General features: G+C 50.1%; 1 protein-coding gene across 1 annotated transcript in view; it reads right to left on the bottom strand.

The window, feature by feature from the left end:
- The window catches only part of LOC126581432 (hemicentin-1), a 161,108-nt gene that overhangs the window by 19,223 nt on the left and 120,242 nt on the right, over window positions 1-21,643 (bottom strand). Inside the window, exons 11-13 of the mRNA XM_050245088.1 lie at window positions 18,002-18,210; window positions 12,289-12,451; window positions 7,072-7,293 (exon numbers count right to left, since the gene is read on the bottom strand). Coding sequence (XP_050101045.1) covers window positions 7,072-7,293; window positions 12,289-12,451; window positions 18,002-18,210 — 594 coding nt within the window. The remainder of the gene's footprint in view (window positions 1-7,071; window positions 7,294-12,288; window positions 12,452-18,001; window positions 18,211-21,643) is intronic.

Below are 21,643 nucleotides of genomic sequence, written 5' to 3'. Positions count from 1 at the left end.
TCAGGTCCAGGTCCTGCAAGTTGTCACCGTATGGAATAGTAAAGCAGGCGCGTCCCATTACCCAGCTCCCGTTCAGCTTTGCCGCTTTCAGTGCACCTCGATACCGGAAAGGTGAACCAATTGCTAATCGCTTTACTAATCGGTAGCCACTCCACCGGCAGTATGTTGATGGATGTCTGGCCCATCTTTTTGATTTTCGAAGAGCATAATTTTACCCTTGATCCTTACACATGCTGTAATGGTTTGTTTCATCATTTGATTAGCCGTTGTCTTCGGTACGATCTGGCGATAATCAAACATCCCTACAGCATATCCACCGAACAGCCGAAACCTGCCGATAATATTTTGCAGTGGCATGCATTGCCCATGGCAAAAGCACGTGAGACAACAACAGAGCCAGAACAATCTTCGATTGGCTTCGGGTTCTAATGCAAGGAATGCAAAGATGACTCTTTAGTAACAGGATCTTCTATCAGGTCCAGGTGTAATATCTGGCCCATCGAGGTGGGCAGGACCGTTCTGATAGCATAGAAGCAATCGCAGACGGACAGTGAACCATTCCTCCTACCGCGATTGTATTTTGTCGCATGCAGCGAGTGCAGTGCGCGTTTGCCTGTGGCATTATGCCTTGACGGCCAGCGACTTAATGGTACAGGATCGGTGCCGCGTTAATATAGTGTCCTTAGTATGTCGGGTTCGGTTCTGCATATCGAGTTGAATCGAGTGTAGTTAAGATTTGCGTCAGTTGGGAGATTCGAGCCATTTCATTTGCATTGTTTCCCCAAATCTCTCGAGTCGCGTGCATCGGAATAGATCTGATGCTGATGCTGCGAATGCTGATAAATCTGATCAATTAGCAATCGACCATAAGCCATAAGATTACTTAAACAGTGCGATTCCATTTGAGGAAAGGACAGTAAACCATTCCTACCGCGATTCCATTCTGGCGCATACACCGAGTCTCTTGATTGTTTGCTTGTTCCATTAGGCCTTGCAGGCCAGTGGCAACATATCAATATCGATCGGCAATATATCGATAAAATAATCAATGGATGCATTTTTTTGCTTTTCCATTTCACGCGCACGTTTTTGAAAAACCAAGCTGCTTGAGCCATTCGCTCTCCACCAAGGCGCGCTCTGCTCTCCCGTACGCCTTATGCTCGCGCACTCTCTGACCGCCGTGGTCGCATACGGCAAGTGCAGTGCCCGTTTGCTTGTCCGATTTTGCCTTGCCAGACGGTGCCCTAACCGATTTTCACGAAAATCAAATCGGACATATCAGTAAAATGGAGTTTTCCATTCATTTTCGTGGGTCAAAATCATTCATTGGATGCATTTTTCGTTTTTCCATTTCACGCGCACGTTTTTGAAAAACCAAGTTGCCTGCGCGATTCGCTCTCCGGTTTCTCCACCACAGCACGCTCTGCACTCGCGCAGTCTTTCTTCGCTTGGCTTCACTCGAGTAACGCTCAGCGTGACGCTCTCCCTTTCCCGCTCGCACTTGCTTCTTTTACGATTTGGCATCTCTCTCCTCGGTGTCACTCTCCCCTTCTCGTTCGCGCTCACGTCGTAGATGGCATTTGCGGTCTCGCTCGGCGTTACTCCGGACTAAAATTTGTATAGGGATTAAAATGCGTTTCCATTTGTTTAACGATTCGCGTTTCCGTTTTTTTTGTTGATGGGCGGCGGAGGATGAACCGAGCATACGGTTGCGAGTGTGACGCACCGCCAGCAATCGATTTGGCTGCCGCGTTGTACGTATTTCGAGGTACATTTTGGAGCATTTTTAGAGCGATAGTCGTTGGATAAATGAGTGGGATTATGTTTGCAGTGTAGTTTGATCAGTTTAGAGAGATTTTTCTGGTTTGTTGTTCTAATCGATTCTCTATCGTATCGCGCAGCCACCGGGGAATCGCGTGTTCAAGTGGTTGTTGATGCAAGAGAAGCATCATATCGTAATTGTACAGACATTATCAGGGAGCCTCTGGGTGCATTTACATAAAATCTGAGCTCGTTATCGCGTTGCATAACAGTGGAGTGAACGTGTGCTCGATAAGCACTTCATACAGTACGTCCATGTGGCCCCGGAGCGACACTTGGTTGCTTTTTTCCCCCCTTCTAATCCATTCAGCAATCTAGCATGCCCGGAATGCAGTTTATTGCAAACAAGGGTCGGATAGGCGGATGCATCGCAGGCGCATTGCGATACTCCCGCATCGACCATTATGGGTGGCTGACTGATTCGATCAGAAACAGGCGAGCTAAAATAAACAATAAATTTATTAATCTCCATTTGCGTGATTAAATCATAAGCATCTGGAGCATCACGTAGTGCGTGCTTGGAGTGCACTAGATCCCGGTACGGGGGTCACTAGTTTATCAAGTATTGCGCCGGGGATTGAGCTGCCTGCCCGGTTGCCTATTGCCGGGGATCAGTAATCTGATGAATTTCCAATAAATTCTAATGCAGCATACAGCAGTGATGCAGTGCCCCCTGTTCTAGATAATAGTGCGCATCGAACTCGAGCCACAACGAGCGACGAGCTTCCACGAATCATATCGAACCGATTCCAATTCCAGACCACGCAGATCGCCACGAGACGGCCAACTGGTTTGTGCCGTGCCAAGGGTACGTTTGCGCTCTTTGCGCCTCGCTCCATAGTCCGCAGTGACCGGCCGCGCGATTATTTATTGCCGAACGACGGTTAAAGCACCAACAGAAGTTGTAATGATTTCGGCAACAACCTTCAGCAAAGGTTAATGATGCAATCCTTCATTGGAAAAAAATGTCTGCAAAAGCTTGTACCGACTACAGTCCACGGTGACGGTGGCACGCGCGCACTCTCTCTACAATCGAGTTCACAAACTAACCACGCCAACTCGCCATGTTTGACCTCAGCTGGGATAATGGGGCTGCCGTGGAATGTAGTGCTGCTTCGTTTCCAGTTGGTTTTCTAAACTCTCAATCGAACAAATGGCCGACCGAGACCGGAGTCAGGCGTACTTTCAGGCCATCAGTACACGCACCTGGGCCACGGTTCGTGGGGGCCACTCGGTGGATTGAAACATATTATTTTTCCTCACCGGAAAAACGCTGAATAATTAATTACTCGGCCAATAATAAATAATTCGATTGGATTATTCAAACATTTCATTGAGCTGAGGTCCTGGGTGGTCCGGAAGGGTTTACGGATTATGACGCACTCGCACACCGCACCAACTGGTGCACCAGCTAGGCCTCGGCCACACGTTATCCCGAGTCACCGATAGCCACAAACCGACCACCGGGCCGGGCCAACGAGGTCCACGAAATGTGCGTTCTGAAAGTTCTGGAGTCGACACTCTTTCCCATCCCCTCGGTACTGTGGGAGGGGGGTGTCAAGTGCACATATTTGGGTGAATTATAATTATCCGTTTATTTGATTAGCAGCAGCCAGCCGGCCGATTGGTCGGTCGGCAACCGATAGAGTGCCAGACGCCTAATGACCGTCCGATATCCCGGACGTCAACCTAGTACGGTCGGTCGCGGCCACTATCCAGTACCGCGGATGGAGGTGATCATGATTTTAATGATGTTTTCCCTATGGACCACCACTTTTCGGATCATATTTTTCTGTTCTGTTGCTGACCTCAAGCTCCACGGGCTGGCTGGAAAATTGGTGGAAAATGGGATCGCCGGTGGTCTTGGGCGTAGTTCATCGAGACCACCTCAAAAGCTGCTCACACGCCCACGTGCACCTGTTAATGAGACTATTATGCCCGAAGCCGTTTGAAATGTTAATACTTTGAAGTGCGGTGTATCAGATGCACGCACACTGAAACCCACGTGATCCTGTCATCTCTGTCGTGGATGCTGGTGGTATTCGTCAAAAGGTCGCGATCGATCGTGCAGTGTGCAATGTTGTTTTAAAATTGTTTGCACGTTTTTTTTTCCACTTCGCTTAGTTCGCTCAACGGACCCTCATCGGCCGTAGCATACATTTGAAGCATATTTAGCGGAGTGAGTTTTCCTCCTCCCTAACCGGAACCTGTGTCCGCTCACAATATTGGCGGTCGGCATTCGAGAATGTTGCTGCTTGGGGCGGGATGCGATCCGATATCACCCCGATGACCTACATCTGCATGCCGTGATGCCATACGATGGATATTTTGCACCAATGCGTCACGAGTGTTGTTTTAGCTCGCAGCCAGCGCTATTGCTTTTGTTTATCGGAGTGCTCTGTGCTTGCGGTGTTGCGGTCATTGTTTTTGTTCTCATGCGCGTATGCGAAGAAGGTTAATTTACGCACCGCGGACCGACGTCACGCGGCCAGATACAAGGGATGGGCGGGCGGGCGGGACACGTGGATGTGGTTTATGCGTCAATGAAGCTTCGGTTACCGTGAATCCCGTTACCCTTTCGTTTTACATTCTGGCGTTTTACATTATGTTCGATTGATTTGCATCCATTTTATTGTTTCCAAAAGCCGCGGTGATTATGCAGCGGAGGGGGCAACGAATGGGAATGTAATATGTTGCCGGTTTTGACGAAAACCATAAATTGCACGATATGTGCATGTGCGTGCGGATTGATTGTGGCATCAAACGATCGAAATGAAACCGTATCGGTACATTGTACGGGGATGGATTAGCCATTTTCTGGTCATTAATTTGATGCGTTAATGGTGGATTCGCGGCGCGGATGGTTGGCATTTATTGGATTGTTCGTGATTGGATTGGCTACATATCTGATGTAGAGTGTATCCGTCGGTTTGATAGAAGAGTTCGCGGAGGTCCATTTTATGATTTACGTGCGTTACGAACAGTTGAAAAGGATGTGTTGCAACAAATGTGGATTTGGTTTCGATACGCCGTTTTACATAAAATTTAAATAAATAAAGATTTATTTAGGAACTGTTAAACTAGCAGTTCAATAAAGAAAACAGCGTGCAAAAATGCAACCACACCTGTGCCACCGTCATGTATCGTCCACAAACAACAACACAATGGCGTTTATTCTGAAAGCTTCGCTCAGTTTGAGCTCAGGTTAGTTCTAATTCGGTGAATACTCCTGGTTGAAATAATTAAAAACTCACTCAGCTTCCAAAGGATAAATCGCAAAAATATCCACGACTGCCACGAGTAGAACAAGGACATTAATCCGTTCGACTGCAGGCACCTGATGGGCATAACAAAAAGGGCGCTGACGCGTTTCTTTGTCACCTTTGTAAGCTGGCAATGGTGCTGGCGACAATGAAGCGATGAAGGTTGTTGCCACGGAAATAATAGCTAAGCTGCATGGCTAACCCGGATCTCAGCAACCTGCTCTGCAAGCTTCACTAATCCAGCTAACGAGTCAAGGTGAATCACTCCCCACGGACTTCGTTTCGCACTCGTTATTGGATATGCTGGATCGGCGGGCAAGTCTGCTCCACCGGCACTGGTAATCTCATCGAGCTGCATGGAAACTGCAGCCCGTGAGTCCCGTTGAGAGCATACAAGGCGTGCAAACTTCATAACGGCTCAGAATTTATTCCTTTTTAAACTCCCCCGGGGGATTAGATCTAATGCAATATAATGGTATTAATTAAGATTAAATAGCTTCGGTATCCTCTTGAAAAAGGCAGCGCATGGACCGCACGGTGATTGTGATACTGAGCTGAGCAACGGAGCTTCTCTTGCCCTAGAGTTGCTGCTAGATTTTAATTTCTTCTCCAAGCAGAAACCGTGAAGTGCGCACACGAACATCATGGGATGGACTAGTGAGTCCTCCCCGTTCATCCTCCACAGTTGGTGGAAGTGTTAACAAGCTCTGTCTTCGTGTGTGTTTCTACTCAATCCATTTAGCTCCTAGCATTGCACCCAGGGAGCGCACTCCACAAGGACGTCTAGACCCTGGGCTAGTCAGATGTCGGAGTGAAAAGTTTTGTAAAATTCCATTACATCTACCTCCTCCAGTCAGTCCAGTCCAGTTTGGTATTCCCGAGTCGTCTAACGAGGTCGCACACACGCTCCTAGCGTCCGAATTGCTCGACGTAGACCACATGTAGAATGTACACATGGACCACCGCTTGGTAGAAGATTTGATGAGCGCAGCTTCCACGAATTGGCTGCCGACTGGGCGGGGGCGAGTGGAGTGCTGAAGAACCACTTCAGTCTCGCGCGAGGCCCTTGTCAAATGCTCTCGAATGAAGCACCCTCCGGAGGGTGGCCCGGCACCAGGTTGAGTCAAATTTCAAATGACATCTGTGCCGCTTTAGATAATTAGATCTGAAAATGAGTTCAAGCACTACCCACAAGTGTCCACGCCACGGCCACGGCAGCTCCACTAGGAAAGCAGCAGAGAGCAAGAGCGAGAGCTGAACTGTCACATCGTGTAAACAGCCGCAACGAGGCGAATGAGAGATAGCGTGAAGAACGGCGCGTGAACCGTTTCCTCCGGTGCTGGCTCCACTGCAACACAATCCTCGGGGCCCCTTCGCCACCTCACCATTTGCTAGGGATTTGCTTAAAGCGTGGCCTGTGGTCCCTTTGTGGGATAAATTATGCATGTCACATTTGAACCTAGAAGGGTCGGGCGTCGGGTTTGACCATCCAATCCGGATCAGCGAGCTGCGGCCTTTGTCCAGTTGCCCCCGGGATGCATTTCGTTGTCGTTGTCGCCGAAAAGCGGGCTCCCCGGGAGTTAGTTTTGTTGAGCTGTCAGATCTAGTTATCGTACAGCTCGCTAAACTGCTGCCGCAGGTTTGACCACGGGAGGAGGGCTGCCAGTGACGGCACTGCACAGTACTCGACCCATCACCGGGCTACTCTCCCGACGTTGACCTGAGCGAAAAGCGAATATACGGGACACGGTGGGTTGGTTTTTGGCTTTCCTGGTGCTTCCTGGTTCCGAGCACACACACCAGTATGTGTGCCAGTGGGATGTGCACCGCGTTGCATAATTAATCGTGTATGTTCATTGTCGCGGTGATGACGGCGGATGATGTAATGCGAAGCGACAGTACGGCTACAATCCAATCAGTGTGTGCCTGTGGAACGGACCCGTTTTCCGGGAGGGGGGCGGGTGACTCTCTCTATTGTCTCGCTTACCTGTCTGCTTTTCGGCGGCTTTGAGCGTGTACGCTTGCAGCAGGATCGGTTCGCTGCGGCCCCGCATGTTCGTGGCGTAGATGACAATTTTCAGCAGCAGCCCGGCGTCAAGTCCGTTCACGGTGAAGATCGGTACTTTGGAGGACACGTTCGCGAGCAGCATGTGCGACTGCTGGTCGTAGATCTCCATCACGAACCACTGCCGCTGACCACCGTCGAAACCTGCAGAACGGAACGGTGCTGATTAGAATCATGTGGATTATGGTGAATATGATTAGATGTGGTTATTGCGATTGTATTGCTTCCATCTACTGCTAAATGGATAAAGGACGGTGCCCAAGGTGCATTTTTAAACACAATCTAGGGTTCTAGTCCCACTGATTGGTAACAATTCTTGTTTGGATTGGTTGAAACATGAAACATACTTTTTAACTCAAAATATACAGAATTGATGGTGTGGTTGCAGCTTAATTGCATAATATTGCGACAATTCGAGACCGAACGACACGCGATTGGTGTCAACCCACATTCGGTGACGCAAATCAGGACCACACCCAGTGGTTCCAAGCAAAAACTATCAGCCGCGGAAACCTGATGAGGCTTCGCGTTTTTTGCTTCCCTCTCCCTCTCGCTCCGATGTTCGCTATCATTATCTGAACCGTGCCGTTCAGTTCCGCGTATCAGCATCAAATTCCCCAGAGCTGAAGTAGTACATCCTAGTGTCAGTATTTTATTGCCCTCCGAGCCCTCGCGATGATTCCGGTGACAGGTTCGTTGGGTAATAAACTTTTTGCTCTGAAAAGGCTCGCGAGGTGACAGCTGGGTTTTGCTCGTGGCTTACTTTGTTCTCTCGGGCCAACAGACTCTTTGTTTATGCGACTATGTTGCGACAAGAACAGAGTTGGAAACAGTTGGTTTGCTACATTGAAATCGTTATACGATACCCGATACCGGGAAATTGTAGCTAATTGATGCATGTTTCCGGAAGGGAAACATAGAGGAGTGCGAAAAAAGGCTACCAACAATTAGCTCAACGGCCGAAAGTCGTCAAGTGGTCGAGAACCGCAAGGCAAAAAACGTTCAGTCTTCATAGTTTAGTAGTTGGCTGCCTGGTACTGCCACAGAATACTCCGGTCCGCAATCGGACCCGGTCGAGGAACTTTTGCTGAAACATTGAAGATGTTTTAAGATGACAAATAATTTAACTCTTAAGTGCAGTGGTGGCTGTGTGATTACACAAAGGCCACCACCATCACCGTCACCGTCACCGGTGTCGTCCTTCAGTTAGCTGTCGGTTGTAGCGACGCAGAGCCGGAGCTTTCAAGGTGGAAATAAACTTTATTTGCTGAATTCTCGCTTTCCCTCTCCCGCTCGAATTCCTTGCCGTCTACACCGAAACATCGCCCACAGGTAGCCAGCCATTTGGCTGGCAAAGCGATGAAGGAGCGACACCATCTGGAGTCGTCCTTGGGTGTGCACGACTCCGACCTGCACCTGCTGAGCACACAACTGGCCAAGGTACAGACGAGCAACGAGGTGCAGCAGGGTGTCTCCCCCTGCCCCAAGGGGAAGGTTGTGGTAATTCGATGACTTTACAGTAAATTAAAACTGTCACAAGATGCGCTCCGACCGTCCCGGGAATGAGACATTTCCGCTTGTTGGAGCCCTTCCCTTCTCTCTACGTCCGGGAGGATCACCTCCATAGTTCTTCGTTAGTGTTTTCGCCTTTTTCGGCACCGAGAACTTTTGATAAGCTTCTAGTGCACTCCCTGGTGCCATGATGATTGTGCCGGGGCTGGGAATGCACGTTGTATTACGGGCAAGTCGAGGAGCACCCCCGGGAAGGGAGAAGACAAATATCAAGTCTTTGGGGGAGAAGAAACTCTCGGAGAAGTTCTTGTAGCTGCACCACCCAGGGAAAAGCTAGAGGTGCTGGTGGGTTGTAACGAGTTCGAGCTGCAGTTCAGCAGCAAACCAAACCAACTCAGCCCCCGTTCTCCTCGGTACCGTGCCCCGGCATAGGGGTTTGTTGAAGAACTTTAGCACTTTAATGATGTGCCGCCATAATTTACCTGTTTGAGGTATGGAGCATGTTCTTGCTTGCTGTCCACAACGGGGCAAGGGATGTAGATAAAGAAGGGCATGCGGTGCAGACAAGGCGACACATTCTTCATGCTCCCCTCTTATCATGCCGCTCCGCTCTCACCGACATCACCCACGGGGGTGCCTGGTTTTGGTCATGCGGACATATTTTGGTTTCGTTCGGTGTGCTGAGGTGTGGTTTTGCTCCAGCATCGCGTACGGTTGCTTGCCATAGTGGAGGTCATGGAAACGTACACACTCCTAGGTACGGAGCACGACCTAGACACGGGAAGCGATGCATGCGATGGATGCTGCTGTGGCTGGTTGGGTGGCCCGGTGGCCCACGAAGGCGGGAGGGGTTTATGTGGCTTGGCAATTGGAAAATACATCCACGAGAACGAGATTGTGAAGGGAAGAAGAGAATTCGCAAGGCCCCGTAAGGTTGACAGACCGACAGAGACGAGGTTGCACAGATAAGGAACGTGAAAATTTAATTTACCGAGCAGTGACCCGGGTGCCGTGTGCGGTTGTCTGTGGTTTACAGCCACTGGGAAGGCTGTGGAGGGTGTGGTCGCTACTTTGCTCGCGAATTAAAGGTGAATCCACAACCTGAGCTAAGAAGGAATTATGGGGAATTCCATGAAGTGCACTTTAAAATGTGTGCATAAGGTTAGATAGCATTTTGAATGAATTGTTTATGCTTAAAATGCGATGAAGCGCAGTTTTTATGACAGCTGTCATTTTATTTTGCCAGTTCCTATTTATTTCAATTGTAGTAGGCATGGTTTTAAAATAGGATTTACGATAAAAAATGGTTTGTTAAAAGATAATTTGTTCTATTGAATCCCTATTGTTTCCACATGAAGGTTAAGGAAGAGACCATACGTGATACTTAGATGTTCTTTTCCGTAGCAAATAGCCACTATTGGATTGGTGGTATCCACGGACAGATGTTTTCCGATCGTATCGCATCGTTCGATTCGTATCCATGCCGTCTTTATCTTTATTAACCCATCTCGTATCCGTTGGCCTCATCGGCCGTCTGTTGACTGAATGAAGCACTGTACGCTCCCTAATGTGAACCCAAAAACCTTCTTGTTCAGACTTTGCATACTGCGGGCCACTGTGGGTGTGTCGCATGTTCTCCCATTATGAAGCACCCTCGCACCTCGTGCCCATTGATGGAAGCAGAAGCGGCAAAGCAAGATAGATGATGTCACTTCCTCTGCCCTAGCCCCCGGGATGTGTTTGCTGTGGCGTTAAGGGACCTGTTATCGGAACGTTGACATTTTTGGATCCAAACATTTATACACATGGCGGTGCTGCGTTGGGGTTGGGGCTAAATCACTCTCGGGCTTTGGCTACTCGTTCGGTTGTTGCTGATGATGTTGATGATGCTGTGCCCTGTGCTCTGTGGCCCTAATGAAGGCCACAATCCGGCCGGCAGCTTGGCTAGCAAGCAAATAAATAAAATGTTTGCCTCGAACGATACCGGACCCCCCCCCCCCCTCCCGCATGTCACGACTATGCCTACGGCACGATGGTCAATGTTTTATTGGACCATTATTGAACCGAGGGGTCCACTCCGGCTCCTCGCGACTCCTTGCGACTCCAACTCTTTCCAGGCCAATGCTGGACGATCGCTTCGTTCACTTTTATTGTGCAATTTCCATTGGCCACAGGCGAATGGCCACTTTTAGCACCAGCAGCAGTAGCAGCAGTGGGTCTCTGCTCTCTCGGGGTCCTTACGATTCCAATGTATCGACATTCGTGGCGTGATGGATGGTATACTCTCTTTCCTCATCGGTGGCCTTCAATGACCTGTAGCGCAAGAAGGCCAGAGCCCGGGCCGACAATATCGATCGGTCGGCTTCGGTCGTACCATCGACTGACCACGGAGTAGTCCTTTTGCCAGCACGCTGGATTTCATGCTGGTCAGGTCAGCGTGAATCGGCGAGGCATGCTAATGACGAAAGTACGCCATTACGAACCGCGTGTGCTATCGGCGTGCCACTTGAGTCCTGTGCGTGCTTCTCGGTTAGCTTTCACTTCTCCCTTCTCTTCTACTACCACACTTGCTTTCCCTCTTCCTCTCTCTCTTTCTCTCTCTCTCTCTCTCTCACACACACAAACACATGAGCGCGCGTATCCCTTTGCTAATTCTAATATATTCCGCGCTCCGGGTCCGGGAGGTTACGCGACTTCATTCGCTGCGAGCAACCATAATAAGGGAGGAAGAGAGGACTCATTTCTTCGGCAGGGAGAGTGTGGCACGTGCTGTTACCGACCAGGCGTAAATTAGTAGATGCCAGGAGCCAAGTGGCCAACGAACTGGAAGCTCACAATCTCACGGAATGGAGTTGCTTCGCGTGTGTGTTTTGGTCACCGAGCGCTCACCACTACCCAGCTATTGATTGAAGTTAATTTCTCTCACGACCTTGGAGAGCCGACCGCTCTCGATGGTCGGCGCGATTCCTGCCAATCGCTCAATATCCTGTTGGACGTTGTTCCGGTGCCAGTGGGTTGCTAGCTCATGAGGACAGCAACAGCAAAACGAATTAATCGTTCGTTTCGCCAGCAGGAGTGCCAAAATGGTGGTTTGGCTTCTCGGTTAATGAAGGCCAAAGGCGTCGACGTCCTCCGCCTCCCTCGGCATGTAAAGTGTATTGACCCTCCTCTCCACCCCGTGGAGTGCCCGTTATGCCCCGTAGTGAAAGGTCACTTCATGAGGGAACGAAGAGCGAGATTTGTTGGCATTAATCGACAACGTAAATCGCGATGAAAGTGGCTTCACAGCATTGATTACGCCAATGATGGCAGCCGGTAAGCCGGTAAGCCGGTGTGTTGTTCAATCATGCTCCATTATGATGAGGGGAACGCACTGGCTTGGTTGGTGATCGATGTGCCGTTTAACCTACGCTAAGTCTACGCTGGGACGGACGCACAACATGGACGATTATGTTGTTATCAACAGGGGTCGTTTCTGCGACCCCTGATGGTCAGTCGCTCGCTCGCATCTCGAGATAATAATTGCTTTGAAATAGGGGATGATGGGGTGAGGGTTACAACTGTTCGAATGGACGCTGGGCGAGCGTGAGAAAATGGAAGTTCTGTTCAGTGTAGGCATTGCATTACCTTCAGCGCAGTCCACTTCGAGCGACTCGGACGTCTGGTTGACAAGGGAGCAGTTGTACGGCATCTCCGGTTTGCCGGCGGCTATCAGATGGAAGACGCACGGTTCCTTCTGCTGGCCGACCACATTATCCGCCCAGCACATGATCGTCCCGTAGTCCAGTTCCTGCAGAAGAAGAAGAAGAAGAAGCGTTTGTTGATGTTGTTTGTATGACCTTCGAGGGCTGGAGGTGAACGATAATGAAACAATAAATATTATAATTCGTGTACGCGTGTCCTTAGTAGCGCGTTTAGTACTACAGTAGTATTAGAATATGCTGCAGTTGCACTTGGTATGCAATTTATCAGTTTTTGTCCTCGTGAGATCGTTACCTTTCGCTCAATGACCTCCCAGACCGATAATAATATGTTCCGTTGCGCATCCTGGTGCACGTAATGCCGTGTGTATGCGTGTGTTGTGCATGTGTTGGCTCAGCTGGTGTGTGGTTTGTTGGAGCCACTGTTTATGGAAAGTTTCGAGCGAAATTTACATGACATCGAGCGCCCCAGTTCACAGCCTGTTCGTGTGCCCATGTGTTCGTGGTGCCGTTGCGAACATGATCTAATGCTGGTGCAGAAGATCACTGCCCCGTACGGGCCGCCGGGTTGGTTTTGCGGAAGCCAAGGAACATTGAATAACATACGGCTGGAAGTTTGTTTTTCGGTTCAACCGGCAGGTTGACTGACCTACCGGCCCAGGACGGTTTCCGGGTACGCGTTTATTGTTCCTCACGCAAAGCACACACGCGCACGCATGGACAGAACACTGAGAACTGGGATTTTGGGAGGCGTTTTCGGAGTCGAGAAGGAAAAATATTTGCACTCGCACTACATCGCACTATCGGCCGGAGTTCTGGTCTCCGAGGTCAGTCCGAGCACTGCACTCTAGGGAACACACAAGCTGGACAAGGGGTGCATTCCAGGAAGGGTTGCATCGTGCAGAGTTGCTGTTAATACGCTGTCTGATCTTAACTCCATTGCTGGGGACCGCCCGAGGAAGGTAAACATTGCGAAACGATCCCCAAAACACATACTGGTCTCGGTTGCAACTGCAAGCTGTTCAAACAAGCGACCCTCTTGGCCACTCCCTACCTCCAACTCTCCGAAAGTGAACGGAATCGGGCCGTCAAGTGGTACACTTTGGCCACTCTGGGAGGCTTCAAGTTTACACGACAGCTTTGCGGTGCATGTCGGCACATAAAGTGTGTCGAGGGTGTTGTACAGCCCTCCCCGCCCCGAGAACACAGGTGAAAACACATAGCGACACTAACTGGATTGTGCGAGTTCGGGAAAGGTTTATTATCAGAACATTGCTGCCATTTTGATTATGCGTACGGCTGACGCGCGCTCGCTCGCTCAGGGCTACATATTTACCGTTGTGCTAGGCAACGTGGAAAGAATGGGAAGGGGTTTGTGGAAAAATCGGCAAACCAGTGGTCAGTGGTGGCACGGTCAATCCGTGCAGCATCCTCGGAACCGCATCGCATCGCATCGGATCGGACCGGAGTCTGTTTGATTCGATTGGGTCAATCGGGCGCAACCCCTGATACTGCCCAGCGAGTAAAGTGAATTATGTTGTAACATAATCCAATTTCTACACCCTTGCACCGGTCCGCGGGGGAGGGGGGGGGGACCAACCGCATAATAGATTTAATTGGAATAATTCAAAATAACCGCATTGGAAACACAATTGTAAAGCACGCGACCGGCACTTTGCGTCGCGTTCGGTCAGCGCAGCGCATCAGCAAAAGCTCGGCACCCTCGGGAGGATCACCGAGTGCATCCAGCACCAGTGGGCCACCCAGTGGTGAGCGGTTCGATAATAAATAACGGGCTTAATTGCATTAAGCGCGAAAGCGATCGACGGCGACGGATGAGTTTGCAATCGGTAGAGGAATAATATTAATCGCAGTCGGTCGGTCGTGCCAATGCCAACCGCAGCTCGTCCATTCCGTTTGTCCTCGTCCGTGGGGTAGTGGTGAAAAAATGGAGGCGCCTCCATCGGATCGAACTGTGCTTCATTTTTCTCGCGTTTTTTTTGCTGTTGCTCGGTTGATCTCGTTTTAATTTTACAAAACAACGGTACTGGTCACATGCGATGCGATGCGACGCAACCTCCACTGGCAGTACGCTGGCGGTGATTTATGGAAACGATAATTGAATCCAACAACCCTCATGTTCAAATGGGGAGTGACGGTGCATTGCAGAAGCCCACATAAGCAGCAGTTTGTTCCTTCCCTGCTACCACGCCACAGAATGGTGGGGCCGAGTAGCCGAGGTAGAAAGAATGCAAACAATGGCTTGGCGGAGGCGCGTAAATCAAACAAACCAAACCGGACCGGACCGTACCGCACACAGACGGACACGATGAGAAAGGATTGTGGATGGTTTTGATAAGATTGAGCTCTCGCAGCTCCCTCACCTCCACGGAGCAGTGCGGGCTATTAAGCTTCATTGGAAAACGAACCATCCGCCGAAGCCGGCACCACTCAAACAAAGACATCGACGGGCGGGGTGGCAAAAGCAAATGGAAATTATTCTTCAATTATACCAGGGGCACCATTGTTCCCGGCAAAGGCCTTCCAGGAGTCAACACTTTTGCACATATACGCATGCAAAGTGTGGTGCGTAAATGTCCGAGTTGATTAATAAATGTTCCACCACGGCAAAGGGAGGTCCAGGGTTCTGGGTCTAAACCGGCACACTTTCATAATTCATAAACAATCATTAATCAACCCGGTGCCGGTAGAAATTATAAACTCATATTCTGTCCGTCGGTCCAAGAGACCACCCTCCGAGGGTGGAGTGTACAAGTCAAACATGCACCCCCACTCCGGCCCCGATGTCGGAATGTCGGACGTCAAGGCGCGGCGAACGATTTGTTTTGCTAAATGGTCGACGTCTCGCATCGCACCACCATCGTCTGTTACGATTCCGTCGGTCCTGTTCGTTTCTCTGACGGACCCAGACGTTCATTGGGGTCGTCTGACATGCGAACACCGCCGTTGCTGACTCGGACGGTGTTTGTTTTGGTTCGGCTGGATGGAAAATTAAAAGTTTGCCGACTGACACGGATCCGGGCGAAGTAAAGTACTCGGTGCTTGGTACTCCCATTGCTTCACGCAACCAAGGTACGAGCGCCAATCCGTGGCCATCTGGAGGGGTATGTAGGTGTCGATGAACTTGGATGAGTTTTCAATCTGTGTGGGGTAGGTGGTGGTCCGATTCTACCACCGAGCACAGGATGATGATTGATCGTTAGGCAGTTAAGGAGCAGGAGGAGAAGAAGAAGGCAGCATTCCGAGAAGTCGCCGGACCCGGAGCCCGCTTACGAGCCTGTTGCGTGACCGTATGAGGTCGGGTGGCCACCCTTTGAAGGAGTAATTAATATCGATCAGAGGATTCCGTGGAAAACTTTGCTCATTCACTGAGCGGCTTAGTGAGCGATTGGCTTGGAAGCCTGAAGGCACTTCATCGGACTATCGGTCTGCCGGCATTCCAAGTTCCAAAGAAGTCATTACGGTTGCCAGCGCACCACTCTCGCCCAGATTGACAAGGCCCCCTATCGACCAAAGCTACTTTATGGGCAAACAGTTGAAGTTTCTTTTTTATGCTGCAATGACCTTCAACGAATGGGAACGCCCTGATGTCGATGAAGTTCCTAAAATGGCGCCAACGACTCTGGTAATTAGGAAGCCGGAAAAGCAAGCACACAGGAGCACGGTGTTGTGGACGGAATGTCTCCGCTCCGAGTGCGAGTTGATGCGTTTTAAATTGCATTCCTTCGCCCGGCGTTCGACAGGCGACATTCTGCTGCTGCTGATGGCTATGAAATGGTCATAATTTGCCAGCTTCGGCTGCTGTTTGCTAAGCGTCACAATTACTTCGTTCGCTCGGGGATTCCGGGGAAGCGAGGACAAAGGACTTTCTCACCGCTACGCTGCACTCGAGGCGAGGTGAATCTCATCAATTCGGCATCGCAATTGCTTCGCCTGTTCGCTGTTGGCCCACTGGGTAATGATACAGTTCCGGCCGCCGGGAATGGTGGCCCGGCACCGGCAAGTGTTGGCGAGCGCATTCAAGTGCATCCGGTTACGACTGGCCAATGGCGTTAGTGTGCACATAGGGAGTAACATATTGCTTCGTTCTGACTTCGACTTCGACCTGAACCATTTTCATGATTTTCATGAACCGTCAGCTTCATCGTAGACGACCGCGCCCCCCTTTTCGCTGATAAACAGAGCACTGCACACCATGCATGTATGTGTGTATGTTTGCTGCTGTTGGTGTGCACGGAGGGTGTTAGTGCTAAAACACGTGATGCAATGGATTATGCTAATAGTATGTTAATAATGGGTGGTCTTTATGAAAAATTACAACCACCGCCATCGTGCAACATACGAGTGAACGGTGGCCTTAGATTGTATGCCTCTTAGCGCTAGCACCTCGGCACCAGCAAGCTCTAGCGGCATGCAACAAATTTTACGTCCCTCCCCTTTCCTCCTACTTCCATCCATCAACCTCACTCTGTTTTTAATGGTAAAATGCTTTTAGAAGTGACGAAATATTAAAGCATTTTCCAGTGCCTCCCCAGGAGGGGCAAGGACTGCAACCTGCGACCAAACGGACCTCATTACCTTCCGCAAGCGGCTTTTGTGTGAGGGTACCGCACGGCAGACGATCGGTTGAAAGCATATGGAGCAGCTGTCCTGCTGCTGCTGCTGCTGTTGGCGTTGGTTTCAAAATTTCATTTCCGCACTCAATGCCCTGGCTCTCGAAGTGCTGGCTGGCTGGCTGGCTGGTGAAAAAGTGAAAAAGCCTTGCTTCCGACGGTCATTTTATGCCATCGCTGCCACCGTGGCAGTTCCGGGCCGGCTCAAAATTTAGCTTTTTTGAAGCATTTCTGGAGAGGTGCCGGCGAAAGGCGAAAACAAAGCAAACAATGCTCGGAGCGTAACAAACGGAGCAAACCGCAGGGAACGCACACCCCGTAAAGGACTATAAAGTGTGCTCCTCCCGGGGGAGGGGGAGGTGAAAGAGATGGAGGGAAGCGGCAATATTCGGTGTGGCATCGTTCGCCGCATATTGCAATGGTGGCCGGTACCGGGCCATTTTTATAGGTCAGATCATTTGAATATTTAATTAAATGTCGGACGGACAGTTTCGCCAACCAACCAACCGACTAACCGTCCAACCGACAGACCTACTCGTGTCGTGTTCTCCTCGTTACTGTCTTCTCTTCCCTGTCCTCCCCCTTTTCCCCAGGAAGGTGTTAGCAAACCAAAACAGAACAACCTGGAACTGAGGAAGGCCGGTTTCGGAGCAGCTTTCGGTGAACATCGGTCGATGATGTCTCTTGGGGCGGAGCTGGCATATGCACCCCTATTGCAGGGACCGTTGCATTATTTATGCACTTCAAATTTAACGTTCATAACGTTAACGAGATCGAGGGCGCGTAGCAGCCTGCCTCTGGCCCTGGTTTTTGGTGAGTTGTGGATTCAAATTTTGATGAAGCGCCACTGTTCAAACGTCACTTGACAGCCACACGCTTGTATCTCTACACCATTCGGGCCGTCGGTGAAGGTCAACTGCAAGCACCTACCGTGTGCCTCCGGAGAGGGTCACCAGGCGCGGCAGCTGGCACAGTAGTTGACAGAAATTAGATGTCAAACCTTACCTTGACCGGGGTGTAGGTCAGTGAGGACGCCTGCTCGGTGTGCACGCGGTACCCACTCTGCGGCATATCGATCGTTTCGGCCGTGTTGTTGAAGGACCACTTGAAGGATTCGGGCGGCGGATAGGCATCGACCTGGCACAGGATCTCGGCCGCCTCGTTCCGTGCCACGCCGTACACTTTCTTCTGGTCCGGTCGGCAGATCGGTTTGTCTGAAAGGGTGAGAGAGAGAATGAAAATTGATTTCGTGTTTGTATTAGTAACAGGAGATATCTGGTGGATGATATTGCAATTGGATTGGCTTGATATTAATAATTTCGTTCCTTGAATCAAACGAAGCTGGACGTACTGTTTCCATTTTGTACACAATGTTACCTCTTACTGCTCTGTTTGATCAGATCAAACAAAAAAAAAAAGAAAAAAAAACGCATGAACGAGGCTACACATAACATGCACAGAGCGCATGTTGTCAATGCCTCGTACACCAGAAAGCCATTCTCCATTTTATGATCCAATGCTCCAGTTCATTTATTTCGCTTTTCATACACGCTCGCTCGTCAATAAATCAAACGAACAGGCGAGCGCTTTGAAATAAATTAAAGATCCTCGATATGCCGCCCAGTTCGCGGCAATGTAAACTCGATTCCAGTTCAATGGTGGCTCCAGTACACTAAATCCTCGTGCAGTAAGCCTTCTACGCTTTCGAGAGCGCGTTCAGTGGAGTGGATTATAAAAAATGGCGGCAGCGACATAGGCTCCTGTTCGGTTGCCACATAGATTAGAGAACGATGTGTAATACGATGCTTTTGCCCATCATCCTCATCATCATCATCAGCATCCATTGAAGCATCCATTTGAAGGGGTTTGTGCGCGTCAGTGCTCTGTAAATCCTTGCCTGGAACTGAGGTACCGTGTGCAGCTCGCATGTGAAGTATGAACTCGACAGCACAGCACGCTTTTGAATGAGTTTTGAATTTCCTGTCAACTTAATGATCCTCGGTTCTGTACTGCACTGGTGGTTGCAGAATTGTAAGTGTTTCCAGTGCAGCTCTCGCACGACAAGACTTCGCAGCGCTTCGACGCAATTGGAGAAAGCTGAAGAACCGATCGCATATAAGTCAAACATGTCCGATGGTCAGCACCCGTTCGCATTTATCAACGGTATCTTCCCGGTGCCAGAACGCCTGCCTCCCTTGTGGCCAGTTGATTGGAGCAGCGTGTGGGAGCACGAACCAAGACCGACCGAGGACATTCCATACGGTTTTGCGGTCAAGAGTAACGAGCTTGTCAGTAGCGCCAGAAGAATTGATAACGTCGATCAAGCCATTGGCTCCTTGCTCTCTCTCTCTCTCTCTCTCTCTCTCTCTCTCTCTCTCTCTCTCTCTCTCTCTCTCTCGAGCTTTCGTCGACGATCATTCGATTCCGTACACGGAACGGAACCGGTGGTAACCGGTGACGGTGGTCCCGGGGAATGTGTGTCTCGTTCCATAAATCAAGCGAATGTGACGCAATTGTTCTTTATTACTTTCCGAGCGCAAGGGTTTCGGTACGGCCACCACCTCCGTCGCCACTGTATCCGATTGTTTCCATGTCGTTTAATGCACACATACAGACACACGGGCACACACGACTGGAACCCTTTTTCTTGGCGAACGGCAAAGTGCAGCTCAACGTGTGGACGGCTCTGGTCTGGCTGTACTTGGCTTTATGGCCGATCGGTTTCATCCTTTAAATCATCCAACTTCCTTTCGTTCCTTCGGGCTTTTTGGCACGTTGGATGCTTTAACCTTTTGTGGGGCCCGATGAGGTCGTTTGGTGGTGAGCGCTCATCAGTTGCGTCAACCAAAGCCAAACTCGCAGGATGTTGAGTACCATCTCAGGTCTCTGGTCGATGACGAGGTATTGCAAAATGGAGAATGACGTTTGCGATTGATGCTTTGTTGGTGTGCGTGAGTCCTGGAACACAGCTATAGCTACTCCAGGTATCGAAACAAAGGACTGGCCAGTAGATGAATTATGAATTTCGCTTCGTTCCACCACCACTTTTGGGGTTTTGCATCGCGGTCCCATATTTGATTGATTTCAGTTTGAGGTTGGAAGTTCTCGTGGTGAATGGAATTGAATTCCGAATGAACCTAGACACAGGCACGCACACGTAGATTCTGCTTTGCATTTTTGCGTGACGCCGTAATTCATGTCCACCGTAACCAACTCAATCATTCAGGTAGACGGATGGGCACTAGACGCCCTCTGGCCACCGAAAATCCTTTTCCAAAACCACGGCCAGGCCACGGGCATCCCGACATGGTCGATCCACTGTGTCCAGTGACGGAGACCACACGAAGACCACGGTAACCGGGTTCGGGTTCTGGTTGGAGAAAATTTATTTTGATAAATGAAAATTAAGAAATTTATGACCTTGTTATCAACATGCTCGTTGCCATGTTGACCGTGGTCGTCGTCGTTTCCATGCTACCGGCACGAAGCCACCAAAAACCGTTACCGAGGGAAAACACCCTGTTCACCCCCGGTGGGAGAGGAAAATGGCGATAAAAATCACACGCTGAGCCTCATGCGTGGTGAGCGAGCGAGCGAGCGACCTCATGCTGGTTTCAGTTGACGGTCCCCAAGGGTAGAAATGGCGAGTGCTACACACCTGCGCGTTGGCCGAAAGCTGGCTAATCAATCTTCAACCCCTGGTACGGATGGTCTTTCCTGTTTTCTCGCTCTCTCCCTGGTGTGATGGTTAGCAGGACAACCAACCGGACGAACGGAATGGAAAAACACGCATAAAACAACGTCACGACTTATGGGCACCCTCAACCGCCTAGGATCTCACCCCCCGGGGCGGCCCAAGGCATCAAATCGTTCCCGGAAAGGTCAGGCCACCCCTCGGAGCTGTGGTCAACAACGGGAACCCGGCTTTATTAGGGAGGGCATTGCTTTAACAATCCACCAAATCGCACCATTCTTTTCTTTTCTTTTCTATCTCGTTCCTCAGGACACAAAATAGTGAACGGCAAATGATGGCAGGGAAAAGGTGCTAAATGTAACGCCCGTTGCCGCGTGCTGCCTCGCAGCCGTGATTGTGCGCGCACGACCGCCCGTAAAATCCTTTCATAACTTTCTTCCACGACGACGACGACGATGGAGTAGGTAGCTGTCGAAGGAATCCATCAAATCGAATCCAAGGAGGCGAAACGCTTCTGAAAGCAACTCCCAAGCTTGCATTGCACGCACCAGAGCGGGGGATAGGGGGTTGCGCTCGAGGAGTAAAAGCTTTTCCACAAAATTAGAACCATTAAATCGGTTTTTATTAGCTTTTACCATGCAAATGCGATGCAATGCGATGGAATGCCGGGGCAGTGTTGGCAGCCGCAGAGTTTACATTCGCGCATTCCGCTTCCGCTACCGCTACGGCATGACGCGACGAATGGGTTTTCGGTGTTGCTGTGATGATTGCTTGACACAACGGTCACAACGGCGAGTGGAGCTTTATTTGATTGCCTCGCGGCCGCATGATGGAAGGTGTGTAATCACTAATGGAGGGTGCAGCAGCAGCAGCAGCAGCAGGACACAAGGTGGTGTACGAGCAGGGAGCAGGGAGGGGTGGTGAAAATGATTGTTTTGTTGTTTTTTCCCCCG

This window comes from Anopheles aquasalis, chromosome 2, assembly GCF_943734665.1.
Source record: "Anopheles aquasalis chromosome 2, idAnoAquaMG_Q_19, whole genome shotgun sequence".
Lineage (NCBI taxonomy): Eukaryota > Metazoa > Arthropoda > Insecta > Diptera > Culicidae > Anopheles > Anopheles aquasalis.
The sequence above is the reverse complement of the archived record's forward strand: the minus strand, read 5'-3'. Positions and strand labels throughout refer to the sequence as shown.